The sequence below is a fragment of the Perissodus microlepis genome, chromosome 4 (assembly GCF_051167445.1).
Source record: "Perissodus microlepis isolate ML-2025 ecotype Zambia chromosome 4, ASM5116744v1, whole genome shotgun sequence".
NCBI classification, from domain to species: Eukaryota; Metazoa; Chordata; class Actinopteri; order Cichliformes; family Cichlidae; genus Perissodus; species Perissodus microlepis.
In genome coordinates this window covers 10037590-10064680 of record NC_140464.1, presented here as the reverse complement: position 1 = coordinate 10064680, position 27091 = coordinate 10037590, and the positions used below count along the sequence as shown (strand labels likewise).

General features: G+C 37.6%; 1 protein-coding gene across 1 annotated transcript in view; it reads right to left on the bottom strand.

Moving 5' to 3' along the window:
* hs3st2 (heparan sulfate (glucosamine) 3-O-sulfotransferase 2) overlaps positions 1 to 25406 on the bottom strand; it is a 29666-nt gene extending 4260 nt beyond the window's left edge. The window contains exon 1 of the mRNA XM_084925531.1: positions 24301 to 25406. Within this exon, the coding sequence (XP_084781657.1) occupies positions 24301 to 24809 (509 nt within the window). The 5' untranslated portion in view covers positions 24810 to 25406. The remainder of the gene's footprint in view (positions 1 to 24300) is intronic.
* Positions 25407 to 27091: the final 1685 nt, after the last annotated feature.

Genomic DNA, 27091 nt, shown 5'->3' with positions numbered 1-27091 from the left:
TCTGGACATGGCAAAAATAAACGTTATATTTTTGATCTGCAAGTCCAGCACAGTGCTGGGTGACTTTAAACCATGTTACATAGCTACATTCTCAGCATGTGAATTGGTTTCTGGATATCAGATACATTACTACACAGTTCTGATGATAAATATCAAACTTTCTTTATTATTACCGGAGGAAGGCTTCGATTAAAACCTAACCTTTCTGAAAGCCTTTTCTTTCAAGGTAGGGGTAGCCATAGGTTACCTCTACAGTCTTGGAATTATTGATCCATTTAGTTTTATTTATGAATCCTTAGTTGTTGGCTCGGGTGCCTCGGGGCCACCAGGGAACTATTAATCTTTTATAAGAACAGCACCTTCCAAGCAAACAGCTTTGCTACACACTGGAAAAATAAATAAATAAAAATAAAAAAAGGAGGTGCAGAATATAAAGAGATCTTCAGTTGTCTTCTCGAACAAGTGTTTTTGTTATCTGATTTGTCAATTCCTTACGTTTTTACCACCCTCGGAGATGAAGATTGTGTAGTTGCAAAATAAATTCAATATGCACTGGTTAAAAACTGCAATTTAATATTACACAAAACTTAACATTAACACATACAGAGAAAGGGCACATAGTGTTTACTGTGCAAGCATATACAACTCTTTTTCTGTAGAGAACATGTTAACACCTTTGCAGCGCAGGGAGAAGAGGCTGGGACTGTGATATTTATGAAAACGATAAGGATGTCAAATTTAGAAGATATTTCACAGGGATTCCTAACTCCCACTGGTAGTGAGCCTGTCTTTTAAGCTTGTTTATTCCCAGTGAGGCGCAGGACTAGACATGGATATTGTATTGACAAAATCTCCTTAAAGAAAAGGAACAAAAAAAACCACAAATCTCAAATAAATTTCTATTTTTAAGTTAAGGGAGGAAAGGATGTGTTATAAGCCACTGTGTTAATAAAGCCCTGTTGTGAAGCCATCATCATCATCATCAACAACAACATCTTGGTGTTCTGAGGCGCACTGTGCTTTAATACCATAGCAACATGTCAATCACAGTCTAAAGCATACCTCCCGTATCTGCTGTTGAATCGTATGTGAGGCTGAACCAGGAAGTTGTTTTTTGTGAAACTGATCAAGTGTGGCTTGGACTAATTGTCCTGTCTCCATCCTGATGGTATTCTACAAAGCACAATTAAATCATGTTATGTTGAACTTAAAGTTTTCAGTGTCACAAAGTTGGCTCCCTGTGTCTCTGATGCCAAACACATGAAGTCATCTGAAAATGTCACATTGTCTTTTATTTACAGTTTGCTTTGAGTTTCTTCTGAAGGAATACATTTATACACACAATTTTTAAACTGTCTTAATAACACTACTTGTAATATTACCAAATGAAAACTAAGTTGCAGTATTTTATTTTAATAATTAGTCCTTATGTGCTGCACCAGTGTCTTTTACACAAGTGGAATGGCAGCTCAAAGCACAGAAAATTGATCAGTTATTTTTGTAGGCTATTTATCACTCAGAATACTCAATCAATAACATTAATTTCACATTGATCTGCTATTTTCTTTATTAGTCAGGAGGGTGTCAGAACTCAGTGGTCTAAAAATCTTGCAGTTTTAAAATTATCAGAAAAAAACAAAAAAACAAAAACTCTGATATGTTCTAAATGTTTTAGAGACAGGTGTGGGTTATATATGTGTGTGTGTGTGTGTGTGTGTGTGTGTGCTACAGCCTTGCCTTTTTTACGTGTCTGCTTACATCTTCAACACATTCATTGTTATGTGTTCATGGTGAAAAAGAAACTGTGGCTGCAGAACCAAAGCATAGCTACCTGCTGCCAAGGAGAGAGTGTAAATTAAGATTTTTTAAAAGTGCTATATCATTTAAAGTTTTAAACTTAACACTGATCTATGACTCACTGTCACTAATATGTACGGAGGAGGTCAGGAGAGCAGTGCATGTCTCCAGCCATGTGTAAAACATCAGATGCTCTGTCATGGTTTGGGGCTGCATTTCATCCAGTGGTGCTGCGACTCTTGTAGAAATTGAGAGAATTATAAACACAAAAAAACCCTGTCAGATTTTGATCTACCATGCAGTACTTCCTGGATATCATCTGACTGCCAACTGCTCAATTTTTCAGAAGGGTGATGATCCCAAATACACTGTCAGTGGAAATAAAGCACACCTGGATACACACAATGAAACAATAAAAGGCAGCCAACATCCAAAAAAGAGCTTTGAATGTGCTTCAAGAAGCCTGGAGAACTATTCCTGGAGACTACGTAAAAAAATTACAAGAAAGCTCGCCTAAGAGAGCTCAGGCTGTGTTGAAGAATAAAATTGGACAGAGCAAATATTGACTGTTAAGCTTGTTAGAATTATACAAACTCTGTTTTCACCTTATATGCCTTATGTCATTCTATTTTTGCAGATGTTTAAGTTTTTTCTGATATTTTTTCATATTTCTCAGACTTTAACAGTGTTGGAAATCAGCCATAGAGCTATACTTATCTACTTATAGCTTGTAGACCAGGTTGACTAAATCCACAAAGAGTACTGGAGTACAGCATAGGCCAGCTGATCACAGTGTGCTCACAAAGAAAAATCTACTGGAGCTCACAAAACAAATTATCATGTGTCTTAGAAGTCATTTTTTTCATATATGCACTGTTACACCCAATCTTAGATGCTCGATTCCACTTTAACCTCTCGTGATGCTCAAAAGAGTGAAATGATATGTCACATTTTATGCGAACCTGAAGCAGGAAGACCAGGTAATGAGAGAAACATGCTAAATACTTTTTATACTGTCGTTACCTCTAAATGGAGTTTGAGGTTTTGCCAAGAACGCCCAACTACATTAAACCTGCTTTGTAGTACACCGCTATGCTTTTTGTTTCTAATAGGAGTAATCCACCAACCAGATTAAACCACATGGTCTACTGGCTTTTTTCATTTGTGACCTGCTTCTCCTGTTCTGGTCTTTTGTTCAAGACAAAAGGTTTTTACTTGAAAATGCACGTAGTTTTTTTAAATAAACATGTTCACAGAGAAAACACTGCAGTCAGCCCCATGTTAAAATCACATTAACATTTGAAAGGTGCTAATGCATGCAGCATACATTTGCAATCAAATGCATCTAAAACACATCTGAAGGTGGTCTGACTCACAGTGATAGGAAGGTGTAAGTGTAATCAGTGTAGGTTTAATAGATTCTTCAGATATCACATCCAACATTATGAAAGAATTAAAGTAATGGATTATTTCCTTCCGGTATTAGAAAGTAATGACCAGTGAGCACAAAATAGCAATGTATGATTTCTTTACGTTACATACACTTGAACAAAATGCATTTTCTGCAAATGCAATCATTGTAAAACTTTGAAATAATGAATACATGTTTAGAATTTTAGGTTTTAATCTATTTAGTCCAGAAAGATTTATAAAATCTAGATGAGTGATAATAGTTATATAAATTTTTCCCATCAATGTGTGCTGGGAGGTGTTCAGATGGTTTAGTTAATCTCAGACATGGATGCTTTCTACCTCAGCTTTTGTGTACATGTTCTATGAGCCCAAAACCAGGAAAATGAGACGAGGCCATTTAAAATATATCTTCAGGGAACATCTAGAAATCTATTTCAGAATTGAATAGGGCTGATTTCCCAGCCTGTACAGGATATCTCCACCAACTTTTCTCAGGCCTGAGTGGAAAGCATTACACCAGCAGTGAGCGTGATTCCTACTAAAACTATTCAGGCTTTTACAGTAATTGTCATTAATGGATGAATAAATCTTATATGAGTTAATTATTGTTTTCTGAGGGAATTTCTTGAATGAAGCACAATTTGTTACCAATTATGAAACAAATTGTGTTTTTTCTTCATTATCTGTTTACACAGGATTAGAAATAAAAAACAAAATTGTTTTTACATTTATCTTCGGCTTTGCATCCTCCGACTCTCACGTTCTTTTTATGATTCTTTAAATAATTACCTGATGTTTCATCATATTGTTTAACTAGCTATAACTTCAGCCAGGGAGCATAAAGTAAAATCAAATAATCAAACAATGATGGTCCTCTCTTATATATTAAAATCATAACCATTTAACAGGGACACTTTTATATTAGTGAGATATTTAGAGAGATGTTAATCATGAACACTGGAGCAAAAGTTTATTTGTCTGGTTATCACACAATTCGGTCGGGTATGGCTGAATTTTAGCTGAAACAGACTGAATATTTTATTTTAATAAAGCATACACCTTTGCTCACTTAAACACACAGTAGTAGCAGCAGCCTCATTTGTGTGTCTCTTCATTACCGAGATAGCAGGAATCAAGCCCGAAGGAGAATATGCGATACCTGAGGCAGGTGTCTGAACCCATCATCAAAAATTGTGCTTTTCAGCGTTTTTGTTTTTTTTACCCCCTCACCATACCGGGAAACTATCAGCACTACAGATGGCATCTGAAATAAAAAGATAAAACTGAGGGTTCCTGCAGCAGCAGGTACGCAAAAGCTGCTCACTAACTCTGTGGATAATAATTATTTGTAACTACAAAATATATAGATTTTAATTCCCCTAGACTTGCTTAGGGGGCAGTCACTGTTTCTGAAAGTTTGAATCAAAATGCTTCGAATTAAAATACACTCCCATTTGAACACTTTGCTTTTTGGACCTGCGAACACAAACACATGCACAAAAACCCAGACACACACCTTGATTAACTGACATTTGAGTGAAGTGCCTTGATTGATTACCACCTTCTCACTCAGAATAAGTAGTAAATTCTTTGGGGGTAATTTGCAATCTACTTCACAATTCTTGGTCAAACTTTAAGTCAGGATGCATTACAGTCTTGGCTCTGACATTTTAATCACTTCAAGAAAATGAACTCATGGGTGGAAGATCTGCTCAATACAGTAAATGAGGCCGGCTCCTGGAGAACATGGATGAAAGCTAATTTGTTCTGGATGCTTCAGCACTGCATTTGAATCTGCAATTGCGCTTTTTTTAAATTAATTAAAACATTCAACAGCTGATTTAATGTAATAATGTCACAGTAACACGTTTTCACTTCTTACCAACACACTTATAATTTTAAAAACACTGACTTAAATGATTGAAGTGGTGACATTTAGAATTTGTGCTGGAGTTAGTCTTAGAAAAACTTCTCTGACCATTCTGGTAATAATTACAATGTCGGTATGAGCGTCATATAAAAATGAATTTTGAAAACATTACAGACGAGCACTGTGGTAGAATATTAATGAGAAAAGGAAGAAAACACAGAAATGAACATCCTTTTGCATCTCTTATCTACAGCTTTGTTGGGGTCAACTGCAGAAAGCGCGACAGTCACTGCCTCTCATTAATGAAGTGTAGTATGCTGAAAGATAGTCTAAATATTAAAGTGAACCTGAAAAAGCTTGCTGGCTAGTTTGCTCAATGATTTTCTCTGTTGGCAATGTGGAAGCAGTGGGTTTGGACTCCATGCTGAGTTCCCCCCAGATGCTGCTATATCATTACAAAATTAATAACCTACAAATATGAACATCTTCATTTGAAGTACCAAGGATTCCCTATTAAACCCGGGTACAGCATTTGCTTGTTATTATCTGTTTATATATATATATATACACATGTGTGTGTGTGTGTGTGTGTGTGTGTGTGTGTGTGTGTGTGTGTGTGTGTAGGACGGAGAATAAAATCAAGATTCTGCCTCTTTTATCCTTTCATTTTGCCACCCATCACAAGAACAGCAACTGTCTGTGGTCAACTGCAGTAGGCCGGTGGTGCAGTATATGTAAGCACTGCCCTGTGCAATATGCAGCTTTGTTTTTAAAGTTTATTATGTTACAGTTATTAACGTATCTATTAAAATTTTTATTACCCTCATCCTTATGTCTATACTATGCACTGATAACATAAAGATTTAAATTAGGTTATCCCAGACTGCTTTCTATCAATACTGCATAATTCGGCACCAAACGATTACTGCACAAAAATACAAACATAACCTCTCTGAAGTCTTTAATTGGAAGTTAAATTTTTCTACACTACTTGGATTTTGTCCCAGTAGTGTAAGTTCTGTATTTTTGTAGTGCTTTCGGTTTTGGTTTCATTATTATTCATAATTTCTGATTAACATAAACATATATAAATATAAACATTTCGATTTCCTGTTGGGACTCTTTCTCATCTAGTATTTTCAATTTCATTCTTGTTATTTTAGAAATATGTTTATATTTTAAAATATTAATATTATAATAATATTTTATATAATATAATAACATTATTAAATTGTTATTAAAATATTATATTTCTTTGTTCAGTTTCACTGTGATTCTATGTGCTTTTTTCCCAATTGTGAGCCTTTAGTTCTTGTTGTAGTTGAGTCCCAGTTACTGTTACATGGAGTTTGTTATTTGTGTTTAGTTTCCTCAGTATTCCTTCCTTCCTTCCATTAGTTTTTTCCTGTGTCATTGTCTTGATTGTCTACACCTGTGTTTAGTTTGCCACAGCTGTCGCCACTTCCCTGATTGCCCTTGCGTGTAAACAGGCCTGCCTTTCCTGAGGCTTTGTCACAATATCTGTTGTTATTTCTGTGTGCCACCTGAGGGGTATATATTAAAGATGATTTCATTCTGTTAGCTGCTTTGACAAAACCGAAGATCCCAGTGAGAGATAATGGGTATAACAACAGTGGTTATCAGCTTTCTCACTTAAACTGAGTTTTCTGTTTCAGGCTCTGAGCATGCTCACACAGAATAGGGGGTTTTCCACATTATTATATGACTCTGATGTTATATGACTCTGGTTTCTATGAGTGCCACCTACTTCAATCAGAGATATTATCACATGATGATAAAATGGTAATACAATTCTTTAGAGGACACATAAAAAAATAACAGTAAAATGCAAAAGTGTTGACAGGAAATTAATGCCGGAGGAAATCTTTAATCTTGGGCTTTAAAACACAGTGCAATTTAAAAGAAAGAAAAACAAACAAACATGTTAATACTAGATAACCATTTTAATCCTGACTGTTTTCTCTGTGCTGCTCTTTCTTTCTAAAGTTATGCTTGCACATTCAAGCTCTGAAACTATAAACTAGATACTCTTAAACATTAAAGGTGATTGAGTGTGCTCAGCTCTGACTTTGTCCAGTAGCATAATAAAGATATGGAAACTGCTTCACTTTTTTTTGACAGATCAAAGTACAATGAATGCTACTGATGGAATAGGAGTTCTTGGTGTGTTTTGTGTTCTAGCAGCTGCAATGTGAGACTTATCACAAGATTAGAATCAAGTATACAAACCTTTACACATTTACTGCATCGTTAGCTAAATATGTACAAATCCCACTGATAATGTGACACACAGTTTTTGCAGGTGTAACTTTACAGGTAGGCTTCATCCCTGATGTTGATGGTTCAGCTTAGCAAATTAACTATATATTAAATCTATATTTCGCTTTAAACACACTGTAAATTAAAAAATTAATGAGAACATAGCGCATCTAGCCACATGTAGTTTTAAACTGAAACCCTGAACACACAATCTTCTCTCGACCATGTTATGTGTATAGTATAGGATACCCTAGTCATTTAGCCAGGAAATAAAGAACACATATGAGACAGAAAAGTCACACTAGCAAGCTAAATCAAGCTTTAAGCCATTCAGTCTTCCATCTACCTCCCTCTGCCAAGTCATGTTTCTTTTTTGTATTGTTGTATGTTTTGTACTTTCACCAATACTATCACCAATAATACCTATTCAGTTAGTAAAAATTAATTCCAATATTGTCTCCATTTTATCATCATCATCATCATGTAACCTCTCCGATTGGAGCAGGTGACATTAGGGATCATTTTGTGAAGAGTCATGTAAAGAAAAACACCCCTTGTAATGTGAGTGGCACAGAGTCTGAAGCAGAAAGCCTAGGTTAACAAATGGTTAGATAGCGCTGATAAAATTCAGCAGAATTTAATTTAAAACTGTTAATGAGGAAGCAGGCATTTATGTGTGATTCTGCGTGTGTGCTATACTGTTAATAGGCTACAAAGTGTATAGCTGCAAATTGCTGTGTCACTTCCAGCACAGAAAGACTGAGGCAAAGAAAGAACTGATCTTCTCCAAATGCGCTTTGTTGAACAACTTAAACTTCCAAAGAGCAATGCAGGTTCATCAGGGATGCAGACCACCAGAACAAGTAAAGGTCAGCTTTGAATCATCTTCTTGTGAACAATCAATGAACTCAGAATGTATTACTGTCATTTTACCGTGGCTTGGACTCAAAAAACACTACTGCATTTTGCCAGTTCAACATAAGTTCTCTGTTCATTCTCTCAGTGAAAATATAAGTGCATCTGTAACTTGTGCATTACTCATATATACCGTAGTCAGCATACCAGATGGGAAATTCAGAAAAATGAAGCCAATGCAGAAGTTTCTTTAGTTTATCTCTGACTTAATTAAGATAGCAATAGTTGTGCTGTACCTGCTCAGTCCATATTTCTCTTCTGCTAATGGAGTTGACTTGGATTGTACTTAACAAGCCAACCTTCTTTCCTGGCTAAAAACACACCCCTTTGAAGTGGGTGGAAGGAGCACTACAGCCACAAAAATTGCAACAATCAGTTGGGCATGACAACCTGGGAAATTGCTGCAATTTTGTCTTGGATGCAGTTTCAGTAAAATACAGTTACTTTTGAACCGGTTTGGTTTGGTTGAACTTTTTTTCTCTTCTTTAAAACTCATACCAAACTGTTGTTCCTGGCTGGCAGCTTCATTTTCAATCCTTTCAATCTCACTGAATGTGGAGATCTTTGTCCAACATATCCACTATCCCTCCTCTGCACATTTCAAAACCATCTCACTCTTGCCTCTCTAACTCTGTCTCCAAAACACTCAACCCAAGCTATTCCTCTGAAACTCATTTATATTCAAATCTCATCGCTCCCAGTGCTCCCAGTGAAAACCTTAACATCTTCAACTCTCTCAGCTCCAGCTCTGCCTCTTGTCCTTTTGTCACTGACACCATCTCCAAACCACACATCACTTGTAAACCTTCCCTTTCACTCTTGCTGCTATTCTTCTGTAACAAATCACCCTGACACTTGTATTCATCCAGTCCACCTTGCCTATATTCTCCTCTTCACCTCTCTTGTACACTGTCCATTGCTTTGGATGGTTGACTCAAGGTATTTAAACTCATCTGCCTTCACTGCCTCTACTCATTACAAATTCACTGTTACAGCTCTCTCCCTCACATATTGCATTCACACATATATTCTGTCATGCTTCTACAGACTTTCATTCCTCTTCTCTCCAGAGCATGCCTCCACCTCTCCGGGTTCTCTTCTACCTGGTACTACCTGGTATTACTCTCACTACAGATCACAATATCATCTGTGAACATTATAGTTTGAGAACTTCTGTCTGACCTCAACTGTCAACCTGTTCATCAATATTCCAAATTAAAGGCTCAGAGCTTATCCCTGTTGTAATCCAATCCTCACCTTGAGCCCACCTGTCACTCCTACCACACACTTCACCACAGTTTGGTTATTCTTATACAGTACTTGACATACTTCTGTCATTCTTGACTTCCTCATACAGTACCTGTTATGGCCCTGGGCCTCGGAGGGAGTGAGACCGCCTTTTCCCTTCAAGCAAAGCCAAGAGTGCCAGGACTCTCTTGACGATTGGCTAGCTGGAGACTCATGCCAGCCCCTGTGCATGCAGATTGCACTGTGGCAACCCACATAGACGATTGGCTGCCTGGGGATCCTGTGGCACTCCGTGAAGCAATCAGTGGCTGATCGTGCTCACCTGCCGCTACGAAACACTGGAAATCCTTCACTCGGGGCATCTGTTTTGGAGAGTGTGCAATTTGCCCTTCCTGCCTCCCTCTGTGAACTGTGCTCGCTCAACTCTGTTCATAGTGGTGAACTTTGTGGGTTAACCCCGGTCTATGGTTGAGCTTAGCCTGTTTAGACTTGTCATTTGTTATTCTCACCTGTGTTTGCCTTATGTGTTAATTGGTTGCCCAGTGGCGTGTTGAACACAGCCCTGTCAGTTTTCTGTTTAAAGTTTGTAATAAATCTTTTTTTTTTTTGTTAACTGATTCCCCTCAGGGTGGCTTTGTTTGTGTTCGTCTCCTTAGTTATGTTGCGGCTTTTTATTTTGTGGCAGTTCTTACACTTTGTCTAGCTCCGCAAAGAAATGATGCTCCATCTGACCATCTGTAGTGCTCTTTCTTGACAGGAACTGATCATCAGTTCTCTTCTTAACCTAGCTTCAACTCTTTCTCATAGCTTGACATGGCTCATCAACTTTATCCCTCTGCAGTTACCACATCTCTGCACATCACCCGTCTTCTTGAAAATTTGTACCAGTACACTTCTTCTCCATTTCTCGGGTATCCTCCCCCAGACCCCAGACCCCATCCCTAGACATCTCCATATATCCACAGGTATGTCATCTGGACCAACCATGTTTCCACTTCTCTTCCTCTTCGTAGCTACCAACACTGCCTCCTTAAAATCGAAGACTCAATGTGAGATCTTTGCTACATTTCTGTGCTTTGTAGTGTTGCTCTATTAATGTGAGATATGTGCCATGTTTGTGGGGTATTAATGGCTGCTCATTAATGATTTTTGTATCACAGTTGAGCTTATGGAGCGTGAACATTTTGCTTCACTATTTAGATGTACCCATTAAAACAATGATTCCAGTGGGGCTTTTTCTCCTTTTTTTAAAAAAATTTAATCTAAATGATCATTATTATATTCCATTAACAACTATTGTTTTCGACCTTATTTTTTATAATTAGCAAGAAAACACATTTCACTGTGAGAGCTAAGGAACTAACCAGTGTTTTCTGCACACCATTCTTCCTATATCTTTTAATCAATCAAGGTGTTGCAACAGAGTATGACTAATAAATCAGTTTAATGAGTTGGCAAATCTGTTTGGGATTTAGCTTAGAAACCATTAATCACAATGTGAAGTGTTTCTGCAGGGGCAAAGAAATTTAGTGAATGTCTTTACCTCCCATCGGACAACCAGTGTTTGCCATTAGAAGGAGTAATAATGAACCCTGCCCATTAAACAATATGCAAGCTCACAGACTGACCGCAGAGACGCCCAAACTAAAGTATCCATTACATGCCGTGTTTATCCAGTCTCAGGAGTAATTTAACAATGAAACAGTTACCCAATAAATTACAAGAAAAAGTCACTTGGGCTCTCATTGCCAGTGTGTTATCAGAATAAGCAGCATGCAGAGTAATGATAGTCATACGCCTTAGCAATGAACAAAAAGTTGGGTGTAAAAGCAAAAACATGGCATTTTCTAGAATGAACTTAAACTTGTATGGCAGTAGTGCATGGAGAAAAATGTTTATTACTGAGTCGAATCATTTACCTAATGTTAAAATCTGTTTAGTGTAAACTCTTATATAATTAGTGGCTGAACAATGTACTGTTTCAGTGCCCTATTATACAAGGATTGGTGTAATTTTTTTAATGTCTTTGGATTCATCTACATTACTGTTTAATTTAAGATCTAGCAAGTTAGATATGATGAATTTACTTGCATCATTTAATCACTTTTTAGATTGTGAAGTCTGAGCTAGTTCAGATAAGCAGTTCAAGATGCTGTGTGCCATACATACTTTAAATTCTTCACTCTCCACTCATAATGGATTGCATTTATATAGCGCTTTTTGGGGCCCTCAAAGCACTTTACAATTCCACTATTCATTCACACACTGGTGGAGGCAAGCTACAGTTGTAGCCACCCTGGGGCAGACTGACAGAAGCGAGGCTGCCATATCGCGCCATCGGCCCCTCTGGCCATCACCAGTAGGCGGTAGGTGAAGTGCCTTGCCCAAGGACACAACGACCGAGACTGTCCGAGCCGGGGCTCGAACCGTCAACCTTCCGGTTACAAGACGAACTGCCAACTCTTGAGCCACGATCGCCCTCATGTCATATATTGAATGCAAGTATCCAGTTTCGCAGATTGTTTAAGTTTCTCCTTCATACAACCCCTCCACCACCACATCATCTACCCGTAGGCTACTCTCTTCAGTTTTCTATGCAACATATTTATGGAGCATGAACACCAAACTAACAATGTTCTGCTACTGATGTAAATTAATCAGTTCAAACTTGAGTTGTCCAATTGGAAATAATAAAAAAACAGGTTCCAGTGTTTTCAGATGTTTTTGTTTGCATGATTTCTTTGAACTGTACAAACCATTTGTCCTGAAATGTCCTGAAAAGCCAATACCACAGATGCACAGACCTGCTCCATGGCGTCTAAATCCATTAGCACTTTGCATTACACAGGTAGACTGTGCAGAGAAAATGTTCTTATGCTGCGTGATTCTCATAATGTCTGTGACACTGCGCTTCCTAAAAATGGCATCTTCCTTTTTCCTGATATGACAGCACAGATCCAGTCTCCACTGGTGAGGCGGCTCTATTATTAAACTATCACTCACTTCGATTACAGCTGTGATGACATCTGATCATTAATCACCAGCAACAGAAGCCTGCCACCTCAAAAGTCTATTAAGAGTTAACAAAGGGCAGTCAAGGCGATTACAGCAAACCTGCGGCCAGCTTCGGCTACGTGAGGCAAAGAGGTGAATAACAATTCAGTGTCCTGAGAATCAAGCATCTACTTCTCTAATTTAATTGGCTGAAAATAGCAGACTAACTGAGTCAGTTGTGTTGCAGCAGGGGTTCATTTTGACACCGGGCATGTCGTCAGCTACATTAAAAAATCAAAACATATCTAATGCTGTACAATGCAGTACTGCAGCACTGTAAAAAATGCATGAAATTTTTAGCCTTAAACAAAATCCTATTGAACTGCTGTCATTTCAACTCAAGACCCCTGTTTTCCTTGAAATAACAATTATTCATGGTTTGGCCTGCAGAGGGAAATGACTGACACTTGCTCTCCTTGAGCAATAACACGTTCAATTGAACTGAGTTACGAGCTGTCACATTAACATGTGGCAAGGCAAAGTATCCATGGACACTGAAAGACACTGAGACAGACAGGAAAGCCTCTGAAATCCTAAACTGCATATTCTCACCGGAGGAATACAGCTCATTCCATATATTTTTTAAACTCTTTAAAATGAATTTAAAGCAGTTGGGCTGTTGCTGAAGTTCCAGCTGATGAACTGCTATATTCATATTTTTGTGTTATTTGTATATCTACAAAAAAAAAAACTGCTTTAGTATCTTTGAATTTACATGAAACCCACATTATGACATTGTGAATGTCTTATTCACTGATAAGCAGATTACATTTTGTCCCTTCACACTTCCCCTCAGCTTCTCACCTAGTTGTTCATCTTTACAGCACCATCTTAACTGACATGAATCAAGATGCCATGAATTTACATCAACACAGAAGCCCTTAGCAGTTCTCTCTGAGTTTACAGTATAGCCTCTAGCAATGTGACAGTCAAGGATATTTATAAATGACGAGAAGCACATTCCACACCTTTAGAGCTTTTCGATGTTTACTTAGATGATGGGAAACTACAAAAGGAGAGAGCAAAGGCAGAAGAGGAAGCTCAGACAGGATTTGATCCCTGCTCAGCAGGGACACGCTGGGTTAGCCAAGAGGAGAAAGTTAACAAGCTGACGATTACTAAAAGTGAGCTAAAGATTGCTGACAGCAAAATATTTCCACAATCATAATGTCAAATGATAGTAATTTGAATCCTACTATTTAGTAGAGGGATGACTGAAACTAAAAATTAGAATAAATATGTACTGTTTTCTATGCATCTAACGGCACAGTCACTGTCAGACATGTGCTGCTTGACAAACAATATATTTACAATATCACTACTTGTTTCTTAGAACAATTAAAGGTTTTGCTGAAGTTTATGTTCAAATCATCTAAAAAAAATAGTGTGTACCAGTAAACAACAAGCTTACCTGATTATTTTCTGTAAAAGGCATCAAATAAGTTGGGCTGAAAAATTAGTATTCTGTTCTTTATGGTACATAAGAGGGAGTAAATGATGGGTGCACAATATATAGTACGTTGACTCTGGTGACAAGGATTCACATCCAGGGTCATGCCTTAAAATTTAGCCTAAGAAAACTGCTTACATTATCGAAATGACAGCGTGAAATATTTGAACAACATTGTTCACCATGTTTAGCAAATCTTGAGGCTGGTTTGCTTGACCTGTGTTGAGTCTTCCCTTCCCCTATGGTTTACCTGTTACTTATGATCATCCCACAGGTGTATCTGGTCTGATGAACTGCAAACCTATAAATGATGAGCAGGAAGTTGTCTTTGTCTCTCTTTCTCTCTGGATTAAATTAGAGCGGACACCAAATCCCGCAACAATTCTCAGGTTGTTTTGAGTCACTAATTTTGGTCATTTCTTTTGTTTCTTAACAAATGTGGTAATATTTGCAAGAAATCCTCGACTCTTTCTAGTTATGTTAAATTTCGTTTGTAGTGATACATTCTGGAAGCTTCTGCCACAAGGATAGCCAAGGGAAGTTATTAGAATTCTTCTTGAGGATCATATGAATGAATTTCACAACAGTCTATCTTACAGGAAAGCCGGGGTTTAACTAAAGTTATAATACATTATCTGGGGACTGAATCTGCAGAAAATGTCATGGTAACAGATATTTCTGTCTGGACCAAAAGCTAACCGGTCTGGGGCTTGATGTATGACTGAAGTATGTGCACAAAAAATATGCTTTTAATTCTTCCGGTTTCCTCATGAACTAGGAATATTGAAAAATGAAGAATGTGTGGACCTTGGATGCCCCCCCATCATTTTCTTTACCTCTGCCAGCATCCTTCGCTCAAAACTTAGAGAACTGATATCCTCCATTATTTTTTATCCTTCAGTAGTTTTCGTCTGTCCCTGATACAGGGAAGCAGCCTGTTTTTAATTGCAGTAACTGTGCAACAAATTATATAGTTATTTGCAAATAGTATAGGAGTTTCTGCAGGCATTTCCGACTAAAGACAGGAGTGAAAATCACCTTTGGGCACTTGTGTAAAATTTCACAACAGCTGACATTATAAAAATTATTATTAATTTTATATAACAGGACCATATGTTTAGTTATTTATATAACTGATGACACAAATAACACACATCTGACTCTAACTAGTGAATCTTCACATAGTTTTATGCATCTTGCCGCAGGTTGAACTGATTTACTCGTTACTAATGTGGATATACAGAAATTCTTTTATTGTTGCCATATAATTTGCATCATTATAACTGCATCAATAACATTCTTTACAGCATTATTCCATTTAATAATATTTCTTACAGTATTGATATTGCATTAAAGCATTAAAGAAGATGTCCATTTGAGGATCCTTCCATTATGTTAACTTTTATTACAAGTACGGTTAGAAGTATTTTATACACATTGCATATCTGTGCTTATTTTGAGTTGATGTTCGGTTCATTAAGGGTCTTAAGCTTCACTGGCGTGACTGTCCAGGTGATACATGCTGAGGGAAACTAGAACATAGAAGGATAACTACAATGCATGCTTACAGTACATATAATACATATAATTTAGGAATGTGTCAGGCCTGAGGCCTTAACTCATTTGGAGTCTTACTATATTTTACTTTACTTGGCAACAGATGATCAGAGTCAATAATTAATAAAGTTGTGGTGGAAAATGTGATTTTTCAGCACAATACCTTGATCTATGCTGAGTTTATGCGTGATCAGATTATATCCTGAACTTTTCTATAAGGATAAAAGTGCACTCTCTTGGTTCAGGCTGTCTACGCAAAAAAAGTAGTTCGGTAATTAATGATAACCACTGCATGTCTCTGAGCTGCGCTAGAATAAAGACAGCTTATTAATAATGCAGAGTTAGACTTGACCATCCCTCAGTCTATAATGCGTAGTTTTCTGTGTTAAATGAGAACCATCTAACTTTCTGTCCTCATCAACCTTTCTGATGATACTGTTCCAGAGTTCCCTGCCTCCCCGAGCCAATTAATGTGGACCAGGAGAATATTTGTAGATGCAGCCTCTTGTACAATTTCAACACTTTTCAGAGAAGCAACTGGAAGTGCTTCTGACTCCTGTGAAATCAATAGAGCTGAGATGCCCTTTTAAGTCTTGATGGTGTATGGCAAGGTTTTTTTGTTTGATCTTTATGATTCTGCGAGAATGGAGAAAGTGGTGAGAAACGTGTGAGGAAATTGGTGGCAGAGAAATGTCTGTTTCATCAGGTCCTGTATGGTTATGCGAGTACCCTCATACAAAATAAATGAGGCCATGTGTGTGTTCTGTTCAGGAAGCACAGTAATGAACACTGAACCATTTTTCTTCTGAGCCTAAATGGTCTGTCACACGCTTAATGTAACAAGACAGACTGTGCAAAACAACTGGCCACTCTACTGAAACTTGGGGGAGTTAATTTCATCTCACATGTTCTATGTTTTTGACTGTTTCTCAGTTATAAGCTGCTGAGAATGAATGTAAATAGAAGAAACAAAAGAAAACGATCTATGATATTTTTTTTTAAAGCATCTTCAAAAAAGGATGTTCCCAATTTTAAAGGCATTTTTACATATACATGTACTGGCTATTTTACTAGGTACACCTCTTTGCTAATTTGTACAACTGCTTATTAATGCAAATAACTAATCATCCAATTACTCAACGTCATTAGACATGTAGACATCGTCAAAATTGCCAACTGAAATTAAAACCAAGAATCAGAATTTGGAAGAAAGGTTCAAGTGACTTTGAACATGGCAGAGTTGTTGATGCCAGATGGGCTGAGTATTTCAGAAAATGATCTACTGGGATTTTTCTCACACAACAATCTCTAGGGTTTACAGAGACTGGTCTGAAAAACAGAAAATATCTAGTAAGCAGCAGTTATCTGGGTGAAAATAACTTGTTGATCCCAAAGGTCGGAGCCTGGCCAGATTACTTTAGGCTGAGAGGATGGCGACAATAAATCAAATAGCCACTTGTTAGAACAATGTTATGAAGATGGGGATCACACCAAAAAACAGGAAACTGAGACTAAAATTTGCACTGGCTCACCAAAACTGGAAAATAAAAGGAAAAATGTTGCCCCGTCTGATTAGTGTCAATTTCTGCTGCAACCTTTGGAAGGAAGGGTAACACTCAACACATAACAGCTGATCTGTACCAATATCAAACCAAGTTTTTTGTTTTATTTGGCATTAAAAAATAAATCGTGGTTTAAACGCCACAGCATACCTCAGTGTTGTTGCTGAGCATGTCCATCAGTTCATGATTACCGTGTATTTATCTTCTGATGACTGCTACCAGAAGCATCTTTGTCACAAAGCTCAAATCATCTCAAACCGGTTTCTTTAACATGGCAGTGAGTTCACTGCACTCCAGATCACCAGATCAATACTTGGTTGAGATCTTTTAGGATATGGTAGAACGGATTACTCACATCATAGATGAGCCCAACCGCAACTGTGTGATGCTATCATGTTACATTACGGTCAGGTACAGGTACAGGTACATTACGGTCAGGTTTCCATCATGGTCCCTGACAGGACCATGATGGAAACCTGACCGTAATGATATCCCCCGCCTGCAACGTGGACGACATGAGTAGTAACGCCCCTAAGCAGTATTCTGGAAAAACGGAGGCACATTCATTTACAGGCTTGCTACACGAGCACTACTTGCGCAATAATATGTAGTACACGTGTGTATTTCTGGCAGAAAGATGTGGCGCTTTGTTCTAAACATTTCGATAGATTAATAAGGTCAGTGAAATGCTGCTGTAGGAGAGAACCACGAAACTCTGGCACTCTGCTTAAAACTACTGGTAATCCTTGCCATTTACGAGTTCCACATTAGTGGTCACAGTCCTGCCTGCATAGTCAAGTTGTCTGTTTCTTAACATATCATTTTGGTGATTTCGTTTAATACTCTACTCCAAACATTTTGCGCTGTGAAAGAGACACTCCAAATGCAACAATGGGTACATGTCCTGCCAATAAGTGTCCAACCTGCAGTCTTTAATTATTTATTTAGCTAGTTAGTTTTAAGTGAAATCTTCATGTGCGGACAGGTAGGAGAGCAATAACAGTTATTAGCGATCAACCTGGTCTTAATGAGCAACTAAGCAAACAGCGCTCTCTGCCCCCAGAGAATATTATTATATTATTGACAGTTTGTCTTAATAGTATTTTACTAATAAAGAATGGATTGTGTTATCTTAACCGCCTGTTTTTGTTTTTAAATCTCCTTCCAAGTTCTGCACATCTCTGATAAATCACTGAGTTAATTTTAAGGTCAAAACTAACTTTTACACACAGGTAAGAGAGCGCAGACTGTCATTAGCATCTCAGTGGATTCCTTCATCACACATTATATTCAAACAGCTCTCCAACCCCTGATTTTAACACATGTAAATGGAATTCCAGGAATCTTTGACAGAAAGTATTTAGAGAACACTGTTATGAAAACAATGATCTCCTTTGTATTTTCCTGAATTTTATTACAAGCTCAAATGAGGGATTTTTGCGTTTCTCATTTTAGCGCATTCATCTGCTGAGCTTCATTTCACCTGTTAATGATGTGAATAAGAGCCTTCTGCAGACAAGCAAACAGGAATGCACCATGAGGTTGCTTCTGTTTGGTCAGTGTTGTCCCACAATTCCAAAGACAGCTCCCACAAAACCCCAAAGTCCAAACAGCTGACAAGAGTTAAACACTCACACACATATGTCAAGTTAACACTGGTCTAATATACTTTCATTTTTGTGGTTGCAAGGTTAAAAGTAGAGCTTGGAAAGACACCACCCTCTAAGGTACAGGACTGAAAATGACTTATAAAGTAGGAACTGTCCAAAGAACAGCTTTGAAATACATTCATAAAGTCTGGAGAGCACGTAAAAAAGAAACTAGGTGAAAGTCGCTCCTCTATATGCAAAATATAGAGAAATTATGGGTCACTCAAGACTTTTGTACAATTTAAGGTTTTAAGAAACCTTAGAAGAAAAAAGAAAGAATACATCAAAATAATCATTTGCAACCTAACAGGAAAAAATGCTCATAATCATAACAGAGGTCTGAAGAAGTAATAACCCAGCAAACAATAAGCTAAATGGAAAATTAAGTTTACCAGTCTCAGAAATGACCTCCACATCTGGCTTGGGATCTACGAGGAAGCTTGTATGCAAGAATAATATTTTTCTGTATTTCATTTTCCAGGAAATAGTTTTAGTGGTTTGCAGTATAAAATGTATAAATAGGCAAACTGACTGGAAAGTTTTATTATTTAATAAAACTTATTATTTTCAAAACATAACTTTTTGTATTATTGGGTGGGTTACAACAAAAGCTATCAAAAGAATGTGAAATTCAATTTAGTTTTTTTTTTATATACATCACCAAATCGAAACAGTGGCTTCAATGCACTTTCTTATAGAAGGTAAAAAACATACAATAATACTGAGAAAATCATCTATAGCAAACAATTCAAGTCAACATTTAAGAAAGAGAAATCTCTTTTGACATTTTGCAATTAAGTGAAAAGGACATATAGTGAAATGTAGATCCATCCCAAGGGAAGGAGGGGTGACTCCCAGCTGCCAGCTGACCTCTGGCTATTTTGAATGGCTGTATCTGTATTTCTTAATCTTTAAATTCAGGTGTTTTTCAGTCCTATTTGCCACAGATAAAAACATTCAACAAGTTCTGCAGTCTGCCTTTGTAAACATTTGTAAAAATAAATGCATAAATAAGTAAATACAACAAAAAAATTGAGTGGTGGTTCTAAGGAGATCAGTGAATTTGAGTACCATAATAGGGAGTCATGATTACAAGTCACTTTGTCTTCCCTTTTTAGCTAGTCTACAATCAACTGTAAGCAGCGTTACTGCAAAGTGGAAGTGTTTAGGAACCACAGCAACTCATTGGCAGACCATGTACAGTGTGTGGGTGTAACCAACCTTTTAGAGTCACGGCACATCTTTCACATTAGAAAAATCACACGGCACACCACCAAACAAAAAGCATAATTTTTCCCTGCGTATCTGGTATAGTGGAACTGATTCAGTTTGTCCCCAGTATACCCCTTTTCCTTTCTTCTGACCACTACTCATGCTAGGGCCTTCATCTGGGTCGGAATTTTCTCCAGGACCCAGGTCAGATTGACTACTTTTTCTTTTCAAATACTAATCTATTGTGTGTTGCATCTCACAGGTGTAATTTCTTCTTCATCTTCTTCTGTTTTACTGGCAGTTGGTAACCCATTTAATTAGAGCAGGTAGTTGTACTGCCCTCCAGTGGAAGAGAAAGTAATCGTTCTGCCCGTAACTCACGCCAATTGCTTAGAGTACTAATCAGGTAAACCAGATAATCTTCCACGGCACACCTTATCATTTCTCGCAGCACACAGTGATTGGGAATCACCGGTGTAACGTATACGTGGCTCAGTACTCTTGTCCAAATAGAGAACCTTTGTAATGGAAAGTCAAGCAATAGCTTTCAAAATCCTTTACTTTAAATAAGCAATGGAGAGCCACATGACTAATGTGGGTAAAATATGCTCATTTACAACTTCTCAAATATTAATGATGGGTTTATTTTTGCTTTTCATTCCAACATGTCTGACACTTAAATTTTTTTCATCAAAATTTAATATTTTTTGAGTGAATCATTTGATTTCTAAGCAAACAGTGAAAATGGCTGTGAAATGTCCTAAAGCCAAGAATGACATCATAAAATGTCTTTTTAAAATAATTTTCACCAAAGTGCAAAATCACAAACTAATTCATGACTATAAGAATTGAGCTACTTATTAAAGCATTTATTATAAAAAGAAATCAAATGAGGTATGATGTATTCAATAAAATTGTCCAATATATTAATATATATTTAAATTAAACTGCAATGACTTATTAATATTCACTTGGATAGGCTAGAGTGGGCAGCTTGCTCTTGAATAAAGGGGATACCACAAGCTGTGGCATTTTCAGTTTGTCTCATTGTCTTCTCTGAATTTGAGTGCTTTTATTATTACTGTGGATTTCTAAACACTACTCTTTAAAATTTTATTTTATGGATATTTAATTACATCTCACCTCAGTTTTTTTTATTGCAAATTAGTTTGCTTGTTGAATTAATCATTGCAGGTATTAAACACGCAGATGTTTTGTATTGTATTTATTGCTTAACGAACAAAAGTCAGTTTAAACTTGTGCAGAGTTTATTTTGTTTAACGTCCTGGCTAAAGCCGGAGAAACGATGACTGAGTACAACCTGTTATCGCTTGCAAAGTTTTGCGAGATGTTGTGAACGTCTGGTGTAACATTTTGATTAGTTGGGACCAGATTGTTTTATTGTTTATGATAATTACAATTTAATTATAATGTATTGTTTACTATAATTAAAAAAAACAGCTGTGTTTGACACACAGTGATAAACAAATATGCCAGTTGGTACATTGTGTTACTGGAGAGCGCTCTGTTCTTTTCAAGGAAAATGCATACAGCCTATATAAATGCAGTAACTTCTTTGCCTTTGGAGAGAAATGCCACAATTAAATGAAATTTGATGTGCTGCCAAAAACCCAAACATTGTGACACATAATCACCGAGGGCCAGTCTTATACAATGAACATCCCTCAGTAACTCAGTAAAATTCAGTTGAATAATAGTTGTTTTAGCCTTAAACAATACCTTGGACACAAAGTTTCAATTAATTAAGTTGTTATCTCGTGTATATGAACTGTCAGTTTGCCACAAGTGTGCAACATTTTAGCTTTGTAATTTTTCTACAAGTGCTTCATATCACTGAGAGACCTCGGTTTATTTATGTGTAAATTTCGAGTGACTCAGTGACTCAGGAGCAGAACTTCTAGTATGGCAGTTTGCGTACTAATGATGTGAACAGTTACTGTTGTGTATCATTAAGCTGTATAAAATGCCATATTTAGATAATGGGAGGTTGCTATAGAAAGCAATGGACTAGCAGAGGGTCAGAAGCTTCATCGTTTTGTATTGAAATTCAGATGTTTGGTTCTTCTGTAATTGTATTGTTGTTGTTGCTGTGTGGATGCTCGTTATTGTAAGGTCTGTGTATGAATATACTATGTGCGACTGGCTCAGTTGCATTATGTCTACACTGTGTTGTGTGCAAGTGTTTTCATAAATTAGCCACCAGTTTCAGCAATGAAAAGATGCAATCCTCTGGGCCTTTCTGAAAGTTTACTGGGTGCTTGCTGAAGTGTTTAGCCATCTTATCACCTCATGCTGTTTAACTGTTTCCAAGATTTTGCTCCTTTGTTTGTGAATGCATTGTTTCTAAATCAATTTGATTTGCAAAACACACAACAATAAAGACTCCATGTCCATAAAGAAACTGGTTAGAAAGTTCGACCCCACTGTTTCAAAATTAGGTTCCATATTGAGCATGCAAACACAATTAAGTCACAATATAAGGTTCATAACAAATGAAAGCAAAAATAAGATCAATCTCAAAAAGTGGTAAAGTCTTTAGTAACGTGAAAATATTGTTAAATAATTAAAGGTTTACTATTTTAACATTGCTGGGGGTTTCTGTGTTACCTTTTATGTCTTTCTGTGATAAGTTTTTTAATATTAGCCTCTGGTTCACTAGATTGGGATGAAAAGGATTTTCAGTTCTCTTTGCATCAGTAGGAATCTGCTTTTGTGATAATTCCATTGTATTAGAAGTCTTTAGGCCATCATTGTGCGCACGCACGTGTGTGTGTAGGTGTGTGTATGTATGTGTATGTGTGTGTGTGTGTTGGCGGTTCTCTTATGTTTGCATCAGTACAATTTGTTCATACAGTATTCAAGAAAAACACATGTATTATAAATATGGAGTTCCAACATATTCTATGTGGAATCCACAGATGATGAATATTTTCATCAAAAATAATTTTTGGTAAGGGCTATTTTTTTATTTTGCAACAAAAAATAAAAATGTTGGTGTAGTAGTAATAGTAGTTGTAGTAGCATTAAAATTATAAGTTAATTCCAGAGATGTGAAAATTTCAAGTTAAAAGACGTTAACATGAGTTATTTTAAGAATTAGCTGCCAATCAATCAATCTTACAGCTTTTAGCAGCTCAAATTCAAGTTAAACAAGAGATTTTATTGTCCAAAACTTTAACATGCAGATTTTATGAATGTGCTTTAATCTTGCTGCTAAAAGCCAAAAAATGTCTCAAACTGCATGTCTGAAGACATCTGAGAAAACATGAACTGAGCCGTGATGGACAGATACTCATATACATGATAATTTGCTGCAGTCCGTAGTGTTCATTCCTGCAGTGCAGACTGAGAACAGACTTCCTCCCTGTTTTGCAAGCAATGGCATGCACAGTGCTGATGCCATAGTAGGTACGTTTTTGGGAAGATGAGCTTCAACAGTGCGATGTGATGTGAGACAACAACCATCAAGATGTTTTGGGGAAACACTTGCAGACTTCACGCTTTCATGGCAATTAGTGTGCTTTTGGTTTTGAGAATATTGCTTTATAATCAATTTGTTTCTTAGAGTTTAAGATTTGGAAATGCTCTGTGGGTTAAAAACAAGTCAGAAAGGTGTGGTGTCAGATTTATAAAAGGCCATGCAGATGGGAATCTAGTGAACACAACACACCTGTAGGCAGAGATGAGCCCTGGGCTTGTTGCGCTTGTGGGTCTTTTCACCTGCCAATGCAAGAACATTCTGTGCTCTGGTGCAGCCTGTTTGAAAGGAGCTGCGGGCTGCCTTTGTCAACTGTGGTGTTGACTGTGATGTGTGTGTATGTGTGTGAACTGCATCAGTCTACATCAGCCTCATGGCGCTGTCTGCTCAGCACCATGGAGCTCTGACAGCTAACATGTGCATGGCTGAAAAAACACAACATTACACCTTGTAAAAAGTAGAGCCAGTTTATGTCCTTCGAAGCTGGTGTAGGTGTGTTTGTAATACACAACATGTGTATGTGTTTGTGTGTGTTGTAGTCCCATCAACTAAGCTCCTTCAAATTAATTGTAGCTTATTTAACAGAGAGTAAATGATAAGTGCTTTAATTACGCAATTTTGCTTTCCAGAAATCCACTTTAATGGACCTGGAAGAGCTCCCGTATCATAAATCGCAAGTCATAAAGACAAAATGAAAGATGTGCGATATTTGGCCATATCGATGACAACAATGTAAACGTGCTTATCTTAGTGAAAGAACAATTAGTTTTCAGTGTTTGCTTCGTTTTTCTCACCTGTACCAATCTAATCCTCTGTCATAGTTTCTGTCGAAAAAGTGCGGCTCTGTTCCAAGTGCGCGCACATCTGGATGTATCCGGATGAACTCCAACACCGCCCTGGTTCCTCCTTTTTTTACACCGACTATTAGCGCGTTGGGCAGCTTCTTGTTCCCATATTTTTGCGCAACACTCATGTTTTTCAACTTCGCGTCAGTCCAGTGACTGTCAGAAGAGGGGGCTTTACTTTGTTCGCGGAGATCGCTTGCTCCTCGCTGGGCAGCAGACTCATCCAGTGTGGACCTGGCTTTCAGCAAAGCGCAGTGGTCCAATTTTCCAAGAAGTTTCTTCCCTCCTGCGTTCTTGCCTGGCGGACACCGTTTCCCCTCGTAGCCCTGATTTGTCATGATTGTGCCGCGACAAAAAATGATATTATAGCATAAATAGGTGCAAGACAGTGACACGGTGAATATGAAGGCGAATCTGGCGCTGAATCTGTTCGCAGATGAAAGGAACCTATGTGCCATGTCTCCATGGGTTCAAAGTCCTGCATGATTTTCCATGGAGCTTGCCTCCTCTGTTGGTCTGCGGTCGGAGTCCGGTAGTAATGTGGGTTCCAAAGTCAGACAGGCTGGCATATGAGGATAGGGGTGGTTTCTTGGAGGCATCAGCTGCGCATAAGTCGTGTTATTTCTTTTCATAGGCTGCCCAGCCGAATATGATCACAGCAGAGAGAGAAAAAATGGGTCACTCCTTTAAACAACTTGTTCTTAAGTAGTTTGAAGAGAGTCATTTGGATCAATTACTGATGGCACTGTCTCGAAACGTATACCGAAGGAATTCGACGCCCATCATTACCCTCCTTCTCTTTTTCTCTTGTGTCAATTGTGTGAGAGAAGAAAAAGTCCAAGGCGTCCTCGGTGTCTCTGAAACTCTTTGCAGCGCGAGCGTACTGCTTGCCTTCGTGGGGATTTTGATGCGTGGCGCGCCTCTCCCTTTCATAATGAAGTTGTGAAGATATATGCACTTAGACTACCAGGTATAAATATTTAATCAACCCTCTGACGTCATGCACAAGATCATAATTCTATATACGTTTATCTTTTAAAGAAACATCCCAAATATTTCCGGCAGGGGATCATTTCAACGTGGGTTTCATTATAAGTGCGTGCAAAAGGTAAACTGTGGTTGAGCCTATTGAAACTTGAGCCCATGATGACGTGTAGCTTCATAATATCTTGCAAATCTGCCCTAAAAGTTTGACACTAAGCAACTTGCGAAAAATATTTTATATAATATGTGGAACATTTAGGTGAGGAAAAAGAGTTAGAGGAAATTAAAAAGTGATGAAGATGGGTGGGAAAGACTTGTTGCAGCCATGGTGACTCACAAAGTTAATTTCATGAAATTATTTTGTGTGCTGCTTAAATCTGGGTTATATTTTTGTGCTCTTTCTTTTCACCACCCCATCCTAGGCAGCACACACCACATACTGTGTGGACTAATGCAGCCTGCATAGCCCCCTCCCATTTGCCAGCTCTGGATGACAAACAAGCTGTAGCAATTTTCTTGTTACCCAAAAATGAACCAAATAAACCGGAACTTAATCTATTCTGGGCCCGAATTAATGTGTATGGTGGCTCAGATCTCCTAGAGCCAACACTTTGACTTTAAAGCTGTTCACAGCTGCTTCTAAAGCCATAAAATAAGTTTCCTGTTGTGCGTTACACATTTAACTTCTACTTTAAGCAAAATGACTAATCAAGGTTGAGTGGAATTCTCTACATGTCGAGTGTTTTTTGTACGCACACCTGAACATTAGATCACGTTTCCTCAGTGTCGCTACAATAAAAAACTGGATGTGGGGTGGAATGCAAAGATATTTGGCTCTTTCAGTGTCATGGTTAAAGTTTGTTTAAATATGTAGGAGTGGATAGATTTCTAAAGCAAAAATATCAATGTAATATATTACTATTCTGTTTCCGTCTCCAGCCTTGTGCAGATGCATCCCTGCCTTTTTCATGAAGTTTGGGATCCATTTGTAGCAGCTGTGTGTTGTATCGGTGTCCTCTGAAGCACAGTCTAAGGAACAGAAAGGGTGTGAAATGGTTGGAAGGGGAGATATTCAGAGCTGAGTTATGTAGCAACATAGAGCTGCTGCTTCAAGGCACAGAGTCTACAAAAGAGTGAAGCACGAAAGTGAAAAAGTTAGTTTTATAAAGGATTTTAATGATAAAAGTGTACTCAAACCGTAATACATAAAACTAAATAGCAGCTAGGTGCAGGGAGGTGAAGGTGAAATTCCTCATAATTAGAATGAGGCAGAAGCTTAATATTGAGTATATGCATTTTCTAACTCTTAAACTGCACAGAGAACTAAAAGGTCACATTCAGTATGTACATGTGCATATAGTATATTTTTCCCTTACTTAATCATTAACTTGCTGTTTTAATTTAAAATAAATATGTAAATAGGGATCATGTTGCACAGAAAAACAGCCAGTTTTTATTAATTAATACACAAAATGGTTGAATATACCTCCTGCTCACATTGCTTACAGCTAATAGATTTAGTCAATGTGGGATTGCCATTGGGTTTATATTGTTTGTTGCTACCTTTGACCTATGCAGAAAAAAGGCTATGTGTATTTATGATTAGCATTGTTAAACTGATGTTTTCGTCTGATTAATGGTGTATAAATGTATTAATCAACCAGTATGGCTTGATTGGGTGTGTGTGAATATATGGACATGGTCTTTGTACGGTACCTTTTTAAATACACGTATCAGCAGTAAGTGAGAGAGTGTG